This window comes from Cherax quadricarinatus, chromosome 56 (genome assembly GCF_038502225.1).
Source record: "Cherax quadricarinatus isolate ZL_2023a chromosome 56, ASM3850222v1, whole genome shotgun sequence".
NCBI classification, from domain to species: Eukaryota; Metazoa; Arthropoda; class Malacostraca; order Decapoda; family Parastacidae; genus Cherax; species Cherax quadricarinatus.
In genome coordinates, this window is record NC_091347.1 from 21,559,860 (window position 1) to 21,581,143 (window position 21,284).

The window sequence follows — 21,284 nt, forward strand, 5'->3', positions numbered from 1 at the left end:
CTTATTGCCTTTTCGAAGTCTTGTGGTGTTAGGATTTTTTAATTGAACGAATTCTGAGTCTCGGTCATAAAAAAAATCATTTATATTGTCGACCCTTAGTCTGGTTCACGCCTCGTTAAACATTGATTCATATTGCAGTTTTAGTATCTCACTCATTTCATTGCTGTAATGACAGGTAATGTTCTGTCACACAAAAGAGTTTTCATATACTCGATACTGGTTTTTACGTCAGACTCCATCACAATGAACAAGGTGGTTTAAAGATGATACTCCATCAAGATAGGTTTTCCAACAAAGAGTAATGAAGTTAGTCATCCTGATGAGCATTTAATGAAGCCTTCTGTGAAGAAATTTAATCTCACTAATACATAAATTACAACTTGTCTACAGCGTTGGTAAATGCCACGGGACAGTGTTTAGCTACCTGTAGTGATGGTTCAGTGTGTGGAGGGACAGCTGGTAACCTTACAGTGTGGACGGCAGGTGTTCTAGATGGCCACCTTAACTTTACTCTCACTGGAAATACTACAGTCTTCCCTGCAAATACTGTTAGTACATAACAGTGCTTTCTTGTGTGTATATTGTTATTATTATTATTATTATTATTATTATTATTATTATTATTATTATTATTATTATTATTATTATTATTATTATTCTTTCTTTGCTGGTGAAGGGATTTTGATCCAGAGAATTGTATGATCCTCTCTTTCCTCGGATCAAACCTGATTACCTGACTCTACCATTCCCAAGGTGCTATGTCATCGTTTCGGGTTTGGTGCTTCTAATAATAATAATAACTTATAGTAAGTGAAGATATTAGTCAAATAAAAATGTAAATTTAATTGTATTTATGTGAATTTAACCTGACCTCTGTATAGGTCACTCACTGGTCATTAAGCTCAGCACAGGAAGGAAGTTAGATTTGTTTTATCCATATCTGCTCCTCATTTAAACTATATATCTCTAGGTATATCTTTTATATCACTATTTATAAATTGCTTCTCCCCACAGACCGTGAACCTGACTGTCAATGCTACTAGCACATGGGTCACAAACTGGGGTGATGGGTCACCTTACATTATAAACGGCACCAATCACACCTACACTATGGCTGGCCACTTTAAAATTATTGGTGAGTGAGTTTATTTCCTGCTTCTGAATGATCCCTAGTTGGGAATGCTTGTTCTTGTTCCTATTTAAACAAAAAGTATGTTTCAAATAATTGTTTATGGGTTTGTGTAGGTCATAACAATTAAAGCAGCTTCCATGCACTTTCGCCTACGTTAGTCACTGTCACGAATTACTACTTGGAAGTCGTTCCATTTCATCAGATGATCACAGTTGTTCCTGTGTTGTACACGGGCGTTGTTACGGTCATCCTAACTAAATATATTTGTGTTCACAAGCTAATTTCCAAGGATTTAGTTTTCCCTCATACATTTTTATTGTATCTTCGCCAAAGCATAATGTATACTGCGCTAATAGTGGAGTCCTTCTCATGTCTCTGTTATCAAAATGCTTTATTTAGTCTTACATTTTTGCTGTTCACTGAAAAAGTTAACAAAAATTGCTTGATTTTTTTATATTTTCTCTTAATTTAGTGTCTCTTCAGGTGTCTGACCTAATTCATGTCTGCATAAATAACTCATTACGATTGTGACCAGATATAAACTGTAACTTATTCAGCTATCAAAATTTTGCTGCCCAGTCCCTGGACTCATTGTATACCTGTGCAATCTTTGGACTACCGCCCACACTATGGATATGAAGTGCATAATAAACATATTTAACTAACTTCAAGTGATATATTGATGTTAACAACAAAATTATTATTAACAGCTTACCTGGAATTGCTGCCAGACGTGAAGGATGGTATTATAATAACTGTGATCGGAAAGCCCAATGCCACACTGACGTGTCCTAGTTATGTTACTGTTGGAGTGCCAACTGTGTGCCAACTCATCTCCTCGGATCAAGGTTATGATAACGTGATAAATGCTTCATTTACTGAACCAGGAGTACCTAACACTTCGTATCCTGTCCCAGGTAAATATTGATTTATATCAGAAGACGTAACAAGAATAATGTAATAAATTACACTAACATGAAATGACAAAATCAAATGACTTTATAATAATCTTGAATTACAATATTAATGTTCCAGCATATATGAATCACATTTGAAGATTACAAGAATTACTTGCCATACAGTAAATTCTTGTAAAGTGAATGTTTTTAAAGCACACACACACATGTGTGTGGTTGCAGGGGTCGAGTCATAGCTCCTGGCCCAGCCTCTGCACTGGCCGCTACTGTGTGTGTAATACCCTATGTGTTATAATAATAAAAATGTCTAAATACATTTCAATGTTCATAAAGATGTGGTATATTGGTTACAGGTAAAAAGATCAAAGTTTATGGATCAATAATGGGTTCCATAACTCCAGTAACTTCTCACTTTGTGGCCACAACCACCGCTGTTATGTTCCATGTTGATGGTGTCAAAGCTGGTTATCTATCCCAGGTCACACTTATTGCTACTAAAGTAGGATGGGTCGCTCTCTACGTAAGTCATCAATGTATCTTCATTGTTTTCTGAACTACAATTCTAGCATTGACATTAATGGTAATATAATAGTTGGTTGGTTAATGGGGTTTAAAACCTATCAGTTACACGAGGGTCATTTAGACTCTCACCTGTCCATCACAAAGTCATAAATACTTGAATTTCTAAGTAGAGATTAAAGTCAACTCTTAGAAATATATATACACACTGAGAGAAATGAATCTCTCAGTGTATAGTGAGTTAGTTTATTCTTTCTTTAAACACGACTTTTTTTATTCGAAAAGGTCAGGAACAAAAGTTTTGGATAAATAATTTTACTGGATAATACGTGATGTTCATAAGTAACATGAAGCTTCTGTTCAGTCATTGTTGTAATAACATAATCTATGTAAAAATAACATACACTGGCTGACTAATGGCCAGTGTACTAGTCTGGTCAAGATGGTGCCAGTGTAGGCTATTTGAAGTATTCAAGGTATTTAATGGAAATTTCACATGATGTACTCACTTTTTTGTGGTTGCAGGGGTCGATTCATAGCTCCTGGCCCCGTCTTAGTTAACTGATCATTGGGCATAGCAGCAGCCAGTAACTGTCTTTGTTTCTTTGCTCAGCATAATTTTGAATTAAGGTTCCTGTGAGTCTGTTTTAAATACATACATGGTCCTTAAATATTGTTGATCAAGAACGTTGTCTTCTCGTTATCGTATATCACTATGCCTTGAACTGAACAGATTGAAGAATTAGACAAACGTTCAATATCTGGGTATCTTTATTATAGACGTTTCACCAAACTACCCTTTTCATTATGTGTCAGAAAAGTGCATAATTTCTGAATGTTACCATAGGCGCTGTTTCCTGGGTGTTCCTCTGGTACCTACTGCTCGGAGACAAGCCAGTGTAACATAGGTTGTGTACCTGACTACTTCTCTCAGACCTGTGCTGACTACTTCTGTGCTATAACCACCAAGTGTAATGGACCTACTTGCACTGCTGGTAAGCTGCTTCTGATCTGACTGAAATATTTCCCTTGCTAATTACAAATATATAAATAAGGCTATTTACTCACGGTGCCTCGTGGTCTGGTGGCTAAAGCTCTGGCTTCACACGTGGATTTTCTGGGTTCAGTTACCAGCGAGGGTAGAAACATTGGGCGTGTTTCTTTACACCGGTTGTCCATATTCCCCATCAGTAAAATGGGTACCTGGGTGTTAGTGGACTAGTGTGGGTCGCATCCTGGGACAAAACTGATCTAATTTTCCCGATATGCTCAGCATAACAATGGGCTTTCTATATAGTAGTATGTGATTGATGTCAGCTATGGTACCTTGTACATGTATTTGTAGAAATAAAGATATTATTATTATTATTATTATTATTATTATTATTATTATTATAAGTCCAAATATCATACAGTGTCATAATTATATTTCCCGTCTATTCTATAGAGTACTGTTTAACTCTTTTCACTATATATTTCACTATTCTTAATAGTTTTGTACACAAACTGTCAATATAAAACTACTTAGCGTTTTTTTTATATATTTTAATTGGAACTGATGTCAATTACCTACGATAACCCCCCCCCCAAAAAAAAGTCGGACCCTAATGGAAATAAGTTACTTTGGCTGTCTTTTTTGGGTTGGGTAATTTACTGTATGTATGATAATAATAATAATCTCTATTTCTACATGTACAAGGTATACAGTCCTAGCTGACATCAATGACATATTACTATACAGAAAGCCCCTTGTTATGCTGAACATTTCGGGCAAATTAGGTCATTTTGTCCCAGGATGCGACCTTCTCTAGTCTACTAACACCCAGGTACCTATTTTACTGATGGGTGAACACGGACAACAGGTGTTTTTATCCGTACCGGGGATCGAACCCCGGACCTCACTGTGTGAGCTGCCAATCCAGCTACTTATGTATACCTGTGTCTAAATAAACTTACTGACATTGTGGTCCTTGAAATAATATCTTTGTATATAAAGCAGTAACTAGTGTGGATTATCCGTGTAAATATTTAACATTAAATAATATAGCCAAAAACCAGTAATATCAAGACTTTAAAATACTGTTAGTTAATATTATTTGTTGCAGGTACAACAGCACTAAACTCCAACTTTCAGTACAGACTCTTGTATTCATTCTATGTGAATATTGTGAATGTAAATTATACCCATGTGTTTGATGTGGATGATGTTGAGGTTCATAAAGGTGAGAGACTTGCTGTTGGCTGCCTCAACACTGCTGACTGCTACTCTGCTCCCCTCAATGTTAGTATATTATTATTATTATTATTACTACTACTACTAAACACGTTGGCATTACTCCAAAATCGTTAAATTTTCTTAGAGATTTGATTTGTAAAAGCTGGAGCTTTTGGTCATCTGACCGAGGACTTCTGAGGTCGTTTGACTGGAGTTTACCTGGAGAGAGTTCCGGGGGTCAATGCCCCCGCGGCCCGGTCTGTGACCAGGCCTCCTGGTGGATCAGAGCCTGATCAACCAGGCTGTTGCTGCTGGCTGCACGCAAGCCTGGAAATAAATGGTATAAAATACCGACACAATGGAAATATAAATACATATGCAGTATAATGTGATCCTTTATTGACAACGTTTCGCCCACACAGTGGGCTTTTTCAAGTCACAAACAGGTAGATCTGTTTGTGACTTGAAAAAGTCCACTGTGTGGGCGAAGCGTTGTCAACAGAGGATCACATTATACTGCATATGTTTATATTTCCATTGACTGAGGCCTTCTGAGGTCATCTGAGTCCTCCTGAGGTCATCAGACTGAGTCCTTCCGAGGTCATCTGACTGAGTCCTCCTGAGGTCATCAGACTGAGTCCTTCCGAGGTCATCTGACTGAGGCCTACATTTTAAGGTTATTATTCTAAGAACATAACAAAAGGAACACTGCAGCAGGCATACTGGCCCATGAGAGGCAGGTCCAAGTCTCCCACCGACTTAAGCCAATGCCCTAACCTAGTTAGGTCAGGAGCACGGCATCTGTTATTACTAAGTTACAATTCAGTGTCCTGAAGACGTAGAGGGAACAAATGTCTGAAAAACTTGTATGATCAGAGCTCAGGAAAATGGTCCCAAATCTGCACACAGAAATCACTCCCTACGAAAGTAAAAGACTGGGCAGGCGATGCAAAATGCCGCCAATACACTAAGAGAAAACACCATAAGTGTCCGGGGCCCAAAACTGTTCAACAGCCTCCCATCAAGCATTAGGGGAATTGCCAATAAACCCCTGGCTGCCTTCAAGAGAGAGCTGGACAGATACCTAAAGTCGGTGCCGGATCAGCCGGGCTGTGGCTCGTACGTCGGACTGCGTGCGGCCAGCAGTAACAGTCTAGTTGATCAGGCCCTGATCCATCGGGAGGCCTGGTCGTGGACCGGGCCGCGGGGGCGTTGATCCCCGGAATAACCTCCAGGTAACCTCCAGGTAACCTAATTGTGGTTGCAGGGGTTGACTACATAGCTCATGGACCCGCCTCTTCACTGTGTGTGTGTGAGTTTATATACATGCTTAACAAGTCGCAAACAGGCTTTTTTTTTTTTTACTTTCGCCTATCTGATCCACCAGGAGGCCTGGTCACAGACCGGGCCGCGGGGGCGTTGACCCCCGGAACTCTCTCCAGGTAAACTCCAGGTATCAGCCCACAGCAGGATTCGAACCTGCGCATTCTGCATCAAAGTTCACAATACATTTACCACATAACCAGACCCCAGATACTTACATATACACAATGTATCACATATGCATATATGGAGTCATAGATAATCTAAATCATGGCATTAATAAGAATATTTATTTAATAGGAAGTTAATGCAGGTAAATCAAAACATTTTTGTATCTTAGCATCGTAGAACAAAATATGCAGGAAATACCAACTACAGATAAAGTGTATATAAAAGCCCATTGTATGAGACACTTTATCAAATTAAACATTTATTAAACATCTCGTAAAATTGTTTCAGATCAGTACAAGATCGAGACATGTAGACGAACATCTGGACATCATTGTATCTTACGTGGACGCTACCACTGCCCAGGAAACAGCAAATATTACCAAGAAGTAAGTTGAATATAACAAGCATCAGCACATTATGTAGTTTTAGTAGGTATAAGACAAAATTAATTTAATTAGTCATGTGTATCCCAGGGTCTCTACATATATGTGCTATGTATGATAATCTATGTAACTGTATTTGTGTATACCTGAATAAACTTACTTATGGGGAAGCGCCAAACCCGCAGTAGTCGTCAAGAAGTAGTCAGGTTTGGTCAAAAAGTAGGAAAATTGTATTACACATCAAGTATAAAACGTGTCATGCACGTGTTTAAGACCCATTTGAAGAGACACTTGTCCTGTCTCCTGACTAATATTATAACAACAACAAACAGTAGGAAAGAATAGCTACAATTACTTGGATCAAGAGCCCTTCAACACCAATTAAGAGGAAATTTTATTGGTATTTTACACCCAGAGGAGAGTTAGTCACCCAGGATAACCCAATAAAATCAGTGTGTCATCAGTGGCCGTCTGTCTTATTTCCATTACGACCCTTTGGTCTTGTCCCCCAGGGTGCAACCCACACCGGTCACCTAACACCCAGGCACCTACTTACTTCTGGACGAACAGGGACAGTAGGTGTAAGGAACTAACGAAGACGACAAGAGCTGTCCTAAGATAAGAAGGATGGAAATACTACTGGAAAAGGATATCGAGTAGTTCATCAGGTGAACTTAGTAGTCCCGGCCTCCAGAGAGGTGACTAGTTCCTGGCCAGTCATTTCGTTAGGAAAATGTCAAGTGGTGTACAAAGTCTGGTGGTTGGAGGTGGAGTGACGTCACGTACAGTTAGTGATGGTGGTGAACCTGCTGTTGCTGGTGTGCAGACACATTAACTAAATCTTTTGCGAACTTAGAAATGTCTGCAGACGGTGGAGAGGCTGGGAAGACGAATTTGGGCATGTTGGTTAGTTCAAAGAACTCGTTGATAACGTCCTTAAAGGAGCCAGGCTGTGCCATATGTATGTGGGCAGACAGTAATGTATCTTGGTTGGGTCACAGGCTGGAGGAGTGATGGAGGGTAGAGTGACCTTGAGAAGTTTTGAAGTGTCTGACTGCATAAGTAGGAGACTTGAATGGTATCTTTTTCTGTTCTGCTTCTTGGGTCTTCAGAGGTTCACGGTGGATGGCCGATGGGGCATCTTGAAGCAAGAGTATGATGGTCCGTTTTGCAGTGAAGACATTTAGGTGGAGTAGTAGCAGTGCAGGACTTAAGATGTGATAAATTTATCAAGCTTCTTGAGGAAGATAAAACGTTTGGCTCGATTCGCTGGATATTAAATAACTTGAAACCCATTGTCAGAGAGACTAGTAATCCAATATGTGATGGGATCCATAGCAATTGTACATTAATTCCTTTGTCCCTAATTTTTGAGTATCTATACCTGGCTTCCCCAATGAGCATGTTGTTGGAGTCATTATATGAGCCAAGAGCCTTCAATGATGACATAGAATCAGTAATGATGATAGAGTCAAGCTCAGTGTCATAGGTTAGCTTTAATCTAAGAGACTAGTCTTAGCAGAGGATTTAACTAAGTTCAGTCCGCAAGGTAGTAACAATGGCAAGCTTCATAGAGTCAATCACCGTCCCACTGGAGGGTTTTATCTTGACTGGAGAATTCATCTTGATCCAAGGATGAAGATGAAAGGTAGAGGTTCCCCTCCCCAACGGGGATCACAGGGAGACTAGGAAGAGTAGGTATCAGAGCAAGTCCTGAATATGTGAATCTGTATTTCGGTGTAAGGAAACATGCTTAGTGTTTCCACCCATGCCGGGGATCGAACCACTGACACTCAGCATTTGATCTGCTGTGTTATTGTGATCATTTATTTGTATTTACGGTATATATGAGTTTGTCGGGAAGAAAGTTTGATGTCTAGGTTCCGCTTCTTGATTTTTGACCGACAAACCTGAGGAGTATGACACAGGGAAACACTAAGAATCTTTATTGGGTAAACGTTTCGCCTGCGCTGCAGGCTTTATCAGTCAATTACAGAGACATCAGCACTGGTGGAAGACAAAGTTGAGAGGGTGCTTGATTACAACAACTACCTCTCAACTTTGTCTTCCACCAGTGCTGATGTCTCTGTAGAGATAAAAGGTATAAAATACCAATACGATGGAAAAATAAACACAAATACAATATAATGTGATCATTTACTATGTTTCACCCACACAGCGATCTTTATCAAGTCACTAACAGATCTACCTGGGTAAAGAGTACATGAATTTATAGTGTGAAGAGTTAGGTGGAGAATGTTGGGAAGGTTGTATTAGAGAGGGACCTGTAGGTCCCTCTAGTACAACCTGTAGGTCCCTCTCTAGTACAACCTGTAGGTCCCTCTCTGGACCTCCTCTAATACAACCTGTAAGTCCCTCTCTAGACCTGTAGGTCCCTCTCTAGACCTGTAGGTCCCTCTCTGGACCTGTAGGTCCCTCTCTGGACCTGTAGGTCCCTCTAATACAACCTGTAGGTCCCTCTCTGGACCTGTAGGTCCCTCTCTGGACCTGTAGGTCCCTCTCTGGACCTGTAGGTCCCTCTCTGGACCTGTAGGTCCCTCTCTGGACCTGTAGGTCCCTCTCTGGACCTGTAAGTCCCTCTCTGGACCTGTAGGTCCCTCTCTGGACCTGTAGGTCCCTCTCTGGACCTGTAGGTCCCTCTCTGGACCTGTAGGTCCCTCTCTGGACCTGTAGGTCCCTCTCTAATACAACCTGTAGGTCCCTCTGGACCTGTAGGTCCCTCTTTGAACCTGTAGGTCCCTCTCTGGACCTGTAGGTCCCTCTCTGGACCTGTAGGTCCCTCTCTGGACCTGTAGGTCCCTCTCTGGACCTGTAGGTCCCTCTCTGGAGAAGCCAGGTACAGATACTCAAAAATCAGGGACAAAGGAATTAATGTACAATTGCTATGGATCCCATCACACTTTGGATTACTCCTTCATAATAAAGTTGATATGTTAGCCAAGAAGAGTACCCAGAAGGAGAATGTAGAATATAATTTTATAATAATAATAATAATCTTTATTTACTACAAGTACATGTACATGGTATACAGTCCTAGCTGACAACAATGACATACTACTACATAGAAAGCCACTTGTTATGCTGAGCATCTCGGGCAAATTAGGTCAGTGTCCCAGGATGCGACCCACACCAGTCGACTAACACCCAGGTACCCATTTTACTGATGGGGAACATAGACAACAGTTGGAAAGAAACACGCCCAATGTTTCTACTCTGGCTGGGAATCGAACCCAGGCCCTCACCGTGTGAAGCGAGAGCGTTAACCACCAGGCCACCATAACTGTGTCTAGCATCAGGAATAATATTAGGAGAGAAGTAAATATTGAAAATGATTGTTATAGGAATGCAATTAGAAGCCTGAGTAGATCTATAACCCACTATGATAACATGAAAATAGATAAGTATGTTTATGGAGCAACTTGCAATGTGAACAGACTGACTGATGTTGTAGTGGCCAGGCTTAGGCTTGGTTACAAGTACTGACTGATGTTGTAGTGGCCAGGCTTAGGCTTGGTTACAAGTACTGACTGATGTTGTAGTGGCCAGGCTTAGGCTTGGTTACAAGTACTGACTGATGTTGTAGTGGCCAGGCTTAGGCTTGGTTACAAGTACTGACTGATGTTGTAGTGGCCAGGCTTAGGCTTGGTTACAAGTACTGACTGATGTTGTAGTGGCCAGGCTTAGGCTTGGTTACAAGTACTGACTGATGTTGTAGTGGCCAGGCTTAGGCTTGGTTACAAGTACTGACTGATGTTGTAGTGGCCAGGCTTAGGCTTGGTTACAAGTACTTCTGGCAGTTTGGGAGACACACAGATGATGATCAAACTAAATGTAAATTATGTGATCAGGCATATGGTCACTGTCTTGAACACTATGTGCTTAATTGTCCACTTATTGAGGAATACAGAGACAGACAGTATAATAACCTATGTGACATGTCAAGATGTCTTATTAATGAAAATAAGATATACTAAGCAAATTAACTAAATTTGCCCGTAACAGATAAGTGAACTGTAGATATGTAGATATAAATCCAAATGTACACATGTTAATCCTTTTGGGGCCTAGTTCCTAGGCCTTTTGTGTATCCATATATTCTTGCACTACTGTCCAAAGGTTGGATATGGGTGCACAATAAACTAGCCACTTCGGTGGCAAAATCTAATCATTGCCTTCAGCACAGTTACTACCTTGATGCATTTTTTTGCATTATCTTAACGTTTTTTTTATATTTGTGTATGGTATGTGTGCCTCTTTGTGTGATTTTCTGCTCTGTATGACCCTTGTAGGTTTGGCACTTCTTTTTTATTATAATAATAATTTGTGTGATTTTACTAAATATTTTGAGTTTTGGACCCTCAAATATGTATATTTAGTAACGTTTTCATTTTAGATTGGTCATAAGTGCAACTGTGAGGGAACATCAGCTAGTTAATATGAGCTACAAGGTGGACTGTGCCACAGCTTCATCTATTCCTACTGCCCTTGTTCCTACACCTTATACACAAAATACTTCTATGTACTCCCTGAAAGGAACCCACAATCTGACCTATGTGGTACGTAGATTCCTGTATGTCTCTTTTGGTTAGGTTTAAAGCCTGTTTACTGAACCAGGGTCATTAATTAAGGCTGTGTTATACCTGTACATCATCAGTCAGGGGAACTTTAATACAATAACAAAGCATAAACAGTTATCATGTGGAAATCAATCTTTGTCTAAATATTTCCTCTTCTAAACAAATTTCAGTAGTCTGTGCCTCTCCCAAAATATTTCCTTCACTGAGGCTTTGCATTATTTATGTGAGATATCATTTTGCATTTGAAATAAATTACTTTATGTATATACACTGGTAAATATGGAATAGTGGTGCTCCATTTTAATTGTCTCCTTAATAGTTAAAGGCTAATTATGTAGTTTGTTTTCAGATTACGAGTAAGTTACTGGGGGCAGCAAGTAACTGGACCGGCCAAGCTTCAACAGTATGTCAGGAACTTGTCAGTGAACCAGACTTAGTTGATGAATTTTGGGTTCCACTCTTCTACACAACTCCCTTCCACATCACCTTTACTAAGGTCTGTCTTACTACAGTGCAACTACTGCTACTAATACTACTACAACAATACTGCTTCTCACACTACTACTGCTACTACTACAGTACTACTGCTGACACTACTGCTACTACAATACTACTTCTGACACTACTTCTACAGTACTACTACCACAGTATAGTACTACTGCTACTACTACTGCCCCAGATTTATACACTCTTGGTCATCCTGTTCTGCTCCTTCTCTTCCTAATAAACCATTTCAACACTACTCTCTGGCTTCGACCTTTCATAACCTGATGCCTTTTAATTTCTACTATTTGAATTCTCTGCATAATATTTACACCATGTATAACTGCAAATGCATGAATATTATATACTTTCATAGCTTAGTATTAATAATGATTCTATTTTCAGGGTGCTCCTCTCTTCTCTAGTCTTAACTGGGGTCCTAAAGTTGCATACACCTACTTTGCTAGTTAGTATTATTATTATTATTATTATATGAGTATACTGTATTTTCCAGCATATATTGTGCATGAACATACCTGGGGTATTCCTGGAGAAGGTTTCGGTGGTCAGTGCCCCTGCGGCCCGGTCTATATAAGATTGTGTTTCCCAGCAATTGTAACAAACAAAATGCTAAAGCATAACATGAAGCCTACCCTTGACCCTGACCTTGAGCATGTAAGATGCAGGCTGATTTTCCAAAACTTTTGTGGGGGAAAAAGCATGCCTTATACAGTGGAACCTCAAATATCGAACTTTCTTCGGTCCAGAAGGCTGTTCGAGTGCCACTACTGAACGAATTTATTCCCATCAGGAATAATGTAAATTAGATTAGACCATTTAAGACCCTCAAAAATACACTTATAAAAGCACTTACAAAAATACACTTACATAATTGGTTGAGTTGGGAGCGGTTCGATTTTTGAGGTTCCACTGTATGTCAGAAAATATAGTACTGTATGTAATCAGATTTGATCCAAGGAGGGGGAGGATAACCTTGAATTAAGTGGCCTTTATTGGCATCTTAACAACCCTGAGCTTGATGAGTTGAAATTTTAATGCTTTTTAAACTGTTGCAGTGTGTCATTACTAACATGTGTGATTTTATCTTCTATATTAATTTTTGTATAGAAGTCTTTGAGTTATGGAAATTTCTATTGTTTTAAAGTAGTGTATTGTCACTCAAGATTAATTTGATTTGTTTAACCCTTAAACTGTCCTAACGTAGATCTACGTTTTTTCAACATTTGAAAGTATGTAAAAAAAGTAGATCATCTTTGATCTACTTTGTTTTTTTGTTATATTTGAAAATATGTAAAAAAATGTAGATCTACTTTTGGAGCACTACGCATGTGAACGTAAATTTGTTTGGACAGTTTAAGGGTTAAGCATTGTGTGATCATATACTTCATAGTAATGTGAAATAATTGTTCAGAAATATTTTTAAATCACTGAATTTGGTAAGATTTTAGAGGCAGAGTAGGCCTATGGTGATGGCGTTCGGAAGTTTTAACATATCGTCATGGATTACATATACCATTTTTTTTATTGTCTTTGTCAGATTCAACAGGTATGGATTGGGTAGTGCAACTGACTTATAATAAGACTGGAAATTATACTCTTCTTGGAAATGCTTCCAATGCTCTGAACTGGGTGAGTATTGTACATTATTGTGCACTTTTTAATCTTTATTCATAGTTATGTTTGTGATGACTTTTTTGTGATGACTTGTTTGGAATTACAGTGCCTGCACTCTGCAGGAGGGGTGTTAATGTTGCAGTTTAAACTGTAGTGTAAAGCACCCTTCTGGCAAGACAGTGATGGAGTGAATGATGGTGAAAGTTTTTCTTTTTCGGGCCACCCTGCCTTGGTGGGAATCGGCCAGTGTGATAATAATAAAAAATAATAATAATTGTTTGTGATTACCTATTTGTAAATACCTGTGATTACCACTAGTTACAGGAGCAGAACAAAGCTCATGGTGACCTGTCTTCAGCATTTATTCTGTCCTGGTTGTAATATTTATTCTCATATTTTATTATTAAGCAGAAACCCTCAGGGTACAGTCACACAAAATAATTAGTCTAGGAAAGACCAACTATTACAGCCATCACTACCTCCTCATGTAAGCTGTTCTATTGCTCCGTGAAGAACTTTTTAGCATACACGTGGCAGCTCTTCTTTCTTAGTTCATAGTGATGATCTCTTACTCTGGTATGCTTGAGGTAGGTATTCTACCCCATTTAGAAAAAAGTCAACACAATAATACCCATACCCAAGGATAGTAAAAAATAAGGTGTTTTAATAGAGGATTAATCTGTAATAAGTAAATAGTGTCGTGTATGTAAGACTCGCATATTATTTTCTGACACCTAGCAATACAATTTTTAGAAATACCTTTTGTTATAAAGAAGTTTTAATATTTTTCTTTCACTATTATCATAGTTTGATACACAACATTGTGTGGCTCCCCTGATCTATGTGACACCACAACATTACAGCAAATATTAAAAAAAAATATTAATGCTTATAAGTTTTTTTTTTTTTTTTTTCAACAAGTCGGTCGTCTCCCACCGAGGCAGGGTGACCCAAAAAAAAAGAAAGAAAATCCCCAAAAAGAAAATACTTTCATCATCATTCAACACTTTCACCACATTCACACATTATCACTGCTTTTGCAGAGGTGCTCAGAATATAACAGTTTAGAAGCATATACGTATAGAGATACACAACATATCCCTCCAAACTGCCAATATCCCAAACCCCTCCTTTAAAGTGCAGGCATTGTACTTCCCATTTCCAGGACTCAAGTCTGACTATATGAAAATAACCGGTTTCCCTGAATCCCTTCACTAAATATTACCCTGCTCACACTCCAACAGATCGTCAGGTCCCAAGTATCATTCGTCTCCATTCACTCCTATCTAACACGCTCATGCACGCTTGCTGGAAGTCCAAGCCCCTCACCCACAAAACCTCCTTTACCCCCTCTTTCCAACCCTTTCGAGGACGACCCCTACCCCTCTTTCCTTCCCCTATAGATTTATATGCTTTCCATGTCATTCTACTTTGATCCATTCTCTCTAAATGACCAAACCACCTCAACAACCCCTCTTCTGCCCTCTGACTAATGCTTTTATTAACTCCACACCTTCTCCTAATTTCCACACTCCGAATTTTCTGCATAATATTTACACCACACATTGCCCTTAGACAGGACATCTCCACTGCCTCCAACCGTCTCCTCGCTGCTGCATTTACCACCCAAGCTTCACATCCATATAAGAGTGTTGGTACTACTATACTTTCATACATTCCCTTCTTTGCCTCCATAGATAACGTTTTTTGACTCCACATATACCTCAATGCACCACTCACCTTTTTTCCCTCATCAATTCTATGATTAACCTCATCCTTCATAAATCCATCCGCCGACACGTCAACTCCCAAGTATCTGAAAACATTCACTTCTTCCATACTCCTCCTCCCCAATTTGATATCCAATTTTTCTTTATCTAAATCATTTGATACCCTCATCACCTTACTCTTTTCTATGTTCACTTTCAACTTTCTACCTTTACACACATTCTCAAACTCATCCACTAACCTTTGCAATTTTTCTTTAGAATCTCCCATAAGCACAGTATCATCAGCAAAAAGTAACTGTCAATTCCCATTTTAAATTTGATTCCCCATAATTTAATCCCACCCCTCTCCCGAACACCCTAGCATTTACTTCTTTTACAACCCCATCTATAAATATATTAAACAACCATGGTGACATTACATTAGTGTGTAAGATAAATATATGTTAAATTTTGTAATATTTTGATTTACAGGTAAATTATTCCAGCTTTATTCATGTAGTCCCAGTAGTAAGCAACAATTGGACAGCAACGCCTCTGTGCCCTTGCCTGGGCGTCAAAGAAGGATTCAATATTTCCATCAATCTTACAGCTGCACCCAACCCACCTTTTTCAGCAAGCATTTATGCCACATATATCAGTGGGTCACTGTTCCGTAAGTTCCCTCTGGATTTATGTTGATTGGAACTTCTTGAGGTTAAGTTATCATTGTATTGTGTTAATCAGAGCTGTAAGTGGTTATGCTGCCCGAGCTATTTTGATTAGAGCTTACTAATGTTATGTTGGTAAGGGGTTCTTAAGATTAAGCTACTGTGGTCTTTTGTTGTTGGTCTGGGCTTCCTAAGATTAAGGTACCACAATATAATATCTTTATTTTTACAAATGCATGTACAAGGTATACAGACTTAACTAACATCAATGACATACTACTACATAGAAAGCCGCCTGTTACTACTACATAGAAAACCGCCTGTTATGCAGAGCATTTCGGGGAAATTAGGTCAGTTTTGTCCCAGGATGCGACCCACACCAGTTGACTAACTCCCAGGTACCCATTTTACTGAAGGAAAACATAGACAACTAGTGTAAAGAAATATGCCCAGTGTTACTACCTTCGCTGGGAATCGAACCCAGATCCTCGCCGTGTGAAGTGAGAGCTTTAGCCATCAGGCCATGGGGCTTCGTCATGGTATTGTGTTGGTCAGAGCTTCCTAAGATTAGGCTAATATGGTGTTATGTTGGTTAGAGCTTTTAAGAAAAAAAAATGAGATGCTATGCTTTCTCTATGGAATGTAATGAAAGAAAAAAAACTGGAAAAAAGGGATGTAACAGATGAAATTTTGAAAGGCCTGTGTTAGACATTTCCTCTAATAAATGTCCTTAACTATACATAAGTAGCGTCTTTTTCCACTTCTTGTCAGTATCACCATCCATTTCTCTTTGTATCACCCTACCTTAGTAGAATATAGCTGATGTATAACAAATAATAATAAGAATATATTTCTTTGCTAAGGCTACAATGTGTGTTTACATATCATAATTTGATTTAAGCAAAGAAAGCCACTATCATGCCAAGGCATTTCTGGCAGACTTAACCTAATACTTACAAATTACTTAAGTCTAGACAGGTAAAGAGTGACAGAATACAAATACAGTGGACCCCGACATTCGATGGCATCGACATTCAATAAATCCGATATTCGATGCATTTTAACGCAAAAATTTCGCCTCAACATTCGATGGAAAACCCGACATTCAATACGATTCGTACGAGACGTGTCCACGTGTGGCCTGAACTGCACCGTGTGTGCCAGTGTTTACAAGCCAGCCAGTGTGCACGCATCTAAGGATACATTCGGTACATTCCATATTATCCATATTATCACTGTTTTTGGTGCTTGTTTCTGCAAAATAAGTAAGCATGGACCCCAAGAAAGCTTCTAGTGCCAATCCTTCAAGAAAAAAGATGCTAATGACTATTGAAATGAAGAAAGAGATAATTGCAAAGTACGAAAGTGGAGTGCGTGTGTCGGAGTGCATGATAATTTGGTAAAGAAATTGCCTGCAACTAGTGGTGATGTAAGTGAATTTAAGGCCAGCAAAGGTTGGTTTGAAAGATTTAAGAATCGTAGTGGCATACACAGTGTGGTAAGGCATGGTGAGGCTGCCAGTTCAAGTCATAATGGAAGGGGATTCCCCTTCTAAACACTAACACCATCCACACTCTCCCCTCTTCCCATCCCATCAATCATCACCAGATCTTCATTAAAGGTAAGTGTCAATTATTCTATTGTTATTAAACTATTGTTATTGTTGTTATTGTAATTATTCTATTGCATTAATATTTCATGTGGTAAAATTTTTTTTTTCATACTTTTGGGTGTCTTACACGGATTAATTTGATTTCCATTATTTCTTATGGGGAAAATTAATTCGACTTTCGATATTTTCGACATTCAATGGCTCTCAGGAACGGATTAATATCGAATGCCGGGGGTCCACTGTAGTCAATATTTCTCTTTATTATTAATATGAGGTAGTACAATTTATGATACAATCTTACATTTTTAAGTTCGTAATTAAGTACTTTTACAGTGGTAGAGTACAAATAATTCTCATTATTCACGCAGGAAATGACAGAGGTCCTTCCATTGTCCTTTTGTTATACAAAGGCTGTGAGTGTCATATTACTAAATATTTTCTAAACGTATTAGAAGATGCTATGTACCGTCCTGTCATAAGAGTGAGTCTGTTCAATGTTTTACACCGGCAAGGTTGTCTATCTTTGCTCTCTCTCAAGAACACATACAGTGACAAATAAATCTTATAACTTTTTTTTTATATTCAGTAAACTTTACTTTCCCATGTGATTCTTAATACTGTAGTTTTTTCCCTGTCATATATCCTTTCATTATGCAGTAATTGCAGACAAGTGATGAAAGAAAAGGTATGAAAAATAACCACAGGGGGAGTTGAATGATAACTCTTCCTACTCATTTCTCCGACATTGCAAGCACCTGATGGTGTATTGATTGCAACACAATGACCTAGAGCTATCATTCAGTGCCTTCCCTGTGATTACTTTGCATATCCTTTCATATAATGCTTCTTTTTCAAAATATGAGGCCTGGTCTGAGCCCAGGTCACGGTGACGATGATTCCCAGAACTGTATATTCCTCGACTTCTTCCCCAGCTAACGAGACGATGGACTTTGGCACATCTAGCGGTGGTGGTGTTGCTCGTGCTCTGAATGAAATCTTTCACACGATCATCCTTCAACCAGGCAACTATACACTCACTTTCTTCCTCATGAATGAAGTCTCAAACACCACATTTAATACTACGGTCAGTAGCATCAGTTCTGTTTATGTTATGTGATGACACCTTAATTATTTACAATCCATATAACTTATTATATTCGTGAGCTTCAAGTTAATACGTATACACATTCCAGACGGGTGTTCGAGTGCCGTTACCAAACAAATTTATTCCCATCAGGAATAATGGAAATTAGATTAGTTCATTTCAGACCCTCAAAAATACATGTATACATATAAAAGTACTTGCAAAAATACACTTACATAATTGGTTGAGTTAGGAGCAGTTCGATATTTGAGGTTCCACTGTATTTTATTGCATTGTATTTTAAGGTACACTGTATTTATTTTGAGTAGCATGATTCTTAACTTGATAATTAAAGATGAAGAAAAATTTACTATGATTATTTAAAAAATGTAAAATTTAGAGTTTAGACAGAATTGCAGTAAATAATTTTTTGTAGCCCACATTTGTGGAGGGTGTTCCAGAGTCGACACCCCAGCGGCCTGGTCCATGACCAGGCGTCTTATCAGTGCCATCTTATCGTAACTGCATACCTTAAGTATACCTGGAGAGGGCTTCGGGGGTCAACACCCCCGTGGCTCGGTCTGAGACTAGGTCTCATTGTGGATCAGGGTCTGATCAACCAGGCTGTTACTCCTGGCCACATGCAACCCAACGCATGAACCACAGCCCGGCTGGTCAGGTACTGACTTTAGGTGCCTGTCCAGTGCCTGCTTGAAGACAGCCAGCGGTCTATTGGTAATCCCCCTTATGTATGCTGGGAGGCAGTTGAACAGTCTTGGGCCCCTGACACTTATTGTGTTGTCTCTCACTGTACTCGTGGCACCCCTGCTTTTCATTGGGGGAGTGGTGCATCTACTGCCGAGTCAGCATACATAAGAGGAATTACCAATAGACCCCTGGCTGTCTTAAGGAGGGAGCTGGACAAGCGCCTAAGGTCCGTACCTGATCAGCCGGGCTGTAGCTCATATGTTGGTTTGCATGGGGCCAGCAGTAATGGCCTTGTTGATCAGGCTGTAATCCACCATGAGGCCTGGTCATGGATAAGGGTGCAGGGCATTGACCCTCGGAACACCCTCCAGGTATACTCCAGGTTCCTCCATTCTTACGTTCTAGTCAAAAATCTCTGCCTCATAATGGCATTACTGACAGTGCCATGACTCATTTGAATTCCTGTTTATGTACTGAGATGTTAATGGGATTGTTAATGTTAATATTTATAATTAATTAATTTATAATTAACCTTATTGCTACAGTACTCTTCATGAATGTACATATATTCTTGACTCTTACAAATGACTTTAAAAGTTCTTTTCAGAGAAGTGACCTTTATCTAGTGGCAATTTCTCCACCAGGTGTTAGTGGAGGATGGCCTAGCAAATGTTACCTTCGCCACAAGAATCCTGCTGAATGGTGTCATGTCTCCAGGCTTTGGTGATGATCAAAACATCTTCATGTACAACACCTCCATTTATTTGCTACCATCTGCATTGAAGGGCATGTATATTTTTAAAGACAGTACTGATGACTAGAAATAAATCTTCATTGGCTTGAGGCTCTGGAGATTTGAGCCTGGCATGGGCCAGTAGACCTATTGCAGTGTTACTTTTTCATGTTACAAAAAAGCAAACCTGAAATTCGCATTAAGAATGTGTGTATTAGAGAAAATTGAAATTGTGCCTTTCAGTTGGTGTGGCGTGCATGCACATGCACAAACACATGCATACACACGTATACACACACATGCATACACACGCATACACACACATGCATACACATGCATACACACATATGTAGCAACCAGTGAAGAGGTGGGACCAGGAGCTTGGACTCGACCCCCTGCAACCTCAACTAGGTGAGTACATGCATACACACACATGCATACACACACACACACACACACACACACATGCATACACATGCATACACACACGCATACACCGAACTTGCACACGAAAATCACTCACTACGAAAGCAAAAGACTTGGCAGACGATGCACCATCCCCCCAATGAAAAGCAGGGGTGTCACTAGCACGTTAAGAGACCATACAATAAGTGTCAGGGGCCCGAGACTGTTCAACTGCCTCCCAGCATACATAAGGGGGATTACCAACAGACCCCTGGCAGTCTTCAAGCTGGCACTGGACAATCACCTAAAGTCAGTTCCTGATCAGCCGGGCTGTGGCTCGTACGTTGGTTTGCGTGCAGCCAGCAGCAACAGCCTGGTTGATCAGGGGCTGATCCACCAGGAGGCCTGGTCACAGACCGGGCCGCGGGGGCGTTGACCCCCGAAACTCTCTCCAGGTAAACTCCAGGTAAACACACATGCATACACACAGGAGAAAGAGACTACATAGCAGGTACACTTCAGGCTGGGGAACACAAAGTGGTCATTGCAGTGATGTATAATCCACCACAGAACTGCAGGAGGCCAAGAGAGGAATATGAAGAGAGCAACAGAGCAATGGTGGACACACTTGCTGAGGTGGCAAGAAGAGCTCACTCCAGCAGAGCAAAGTTGCTGGTTATGGGGGATTTCAACCACAGGGAGATTGACTGGGAAAACCTGGAGCCACATGGGGGTCCCGAAACATGGAGAGCCAGGATGTTGGACGTGGTGCTGGAAAACCTCATGCACCAACATGTTAAGGACACTACCAGAGTGAGATGGGAGGATGAACCAGCAAGATTGGACCTTGTGTTCATCCTGGGCAGCTCAGACATTGAGGACATCAAGTATGAGGGTCCCCTAGGAGCTAGCGACCACGTGGTTCTGTGCTTTGAATACATAGTAGAGCTGCAAGTGGAGAGAATAACAGGAGTTGAATGGGAAAAGCC

The 21,284-nt window shown here is 39.8% G+C and overlaps 1 protein-coding gene across 2 annotated transcripts in view; it reads left to right on the forward strand.

Annotated features, from left to right (window-relative positions):
- LOC128700790 (polycystin-1-like protein 2) overlaps positions 1–21,284 on the forward strand; it is a 102,631-nt gene that overhangs the window by 12,540 nt on the left and 68,807 nt on the right. The window contains exons 4-17 of one of the 2 annotated variants that reach the window (XM_070097182.1): positions 391–548; positions 1,015–1,135; positions 1,843–2,049; positions 2,403–2,569; positions 3,416–3,563; positions 4,674–4,849; positions 6,566–6,663; positions 11,075–11,237; positions 11,608–11,754; positions 12,147–12,207; positions 13,300–13,391; positions 15,578–15,758; positions 18,298–18,449; positions 19,802–19,943. In XM_070097182.1, the coding sequence (XP_069953283.1) occupies positions 391–548; positions 1,015–1,135; positions 1,843–2,049; positions 2,403–2,569; positions 3,416–3,563; positions 4,674–4,849; positions 6,566–6,663; positions 11,075–11,237; positions 11,608–11,754; positions 12,147–12,207; positions 13,300–13,391; positions 15,578–15,758; positions 18,298–18,449; positions 19,802–19,943 (2,013 nt within the window). Of the gene's footprint in view, positions 1–390; positions 549–1,014; positions 1,136–1,842; positions 2,050–2,402; positions 2,570–3,415; positions 3,564–4,673; positions 4,850–6,565; positions 6,664–11,074; positions 11,238–11,607; positions 11,755–12,146; positions 12,208–13,299; positions 13,392–15,577; positions 15,759–18,297; positions 18,450–19,801; positions 19,944–21,284 lie in introns of those variants that run through there. The other variant, XM_070097183.1, reaches the window with a different exon arrangement.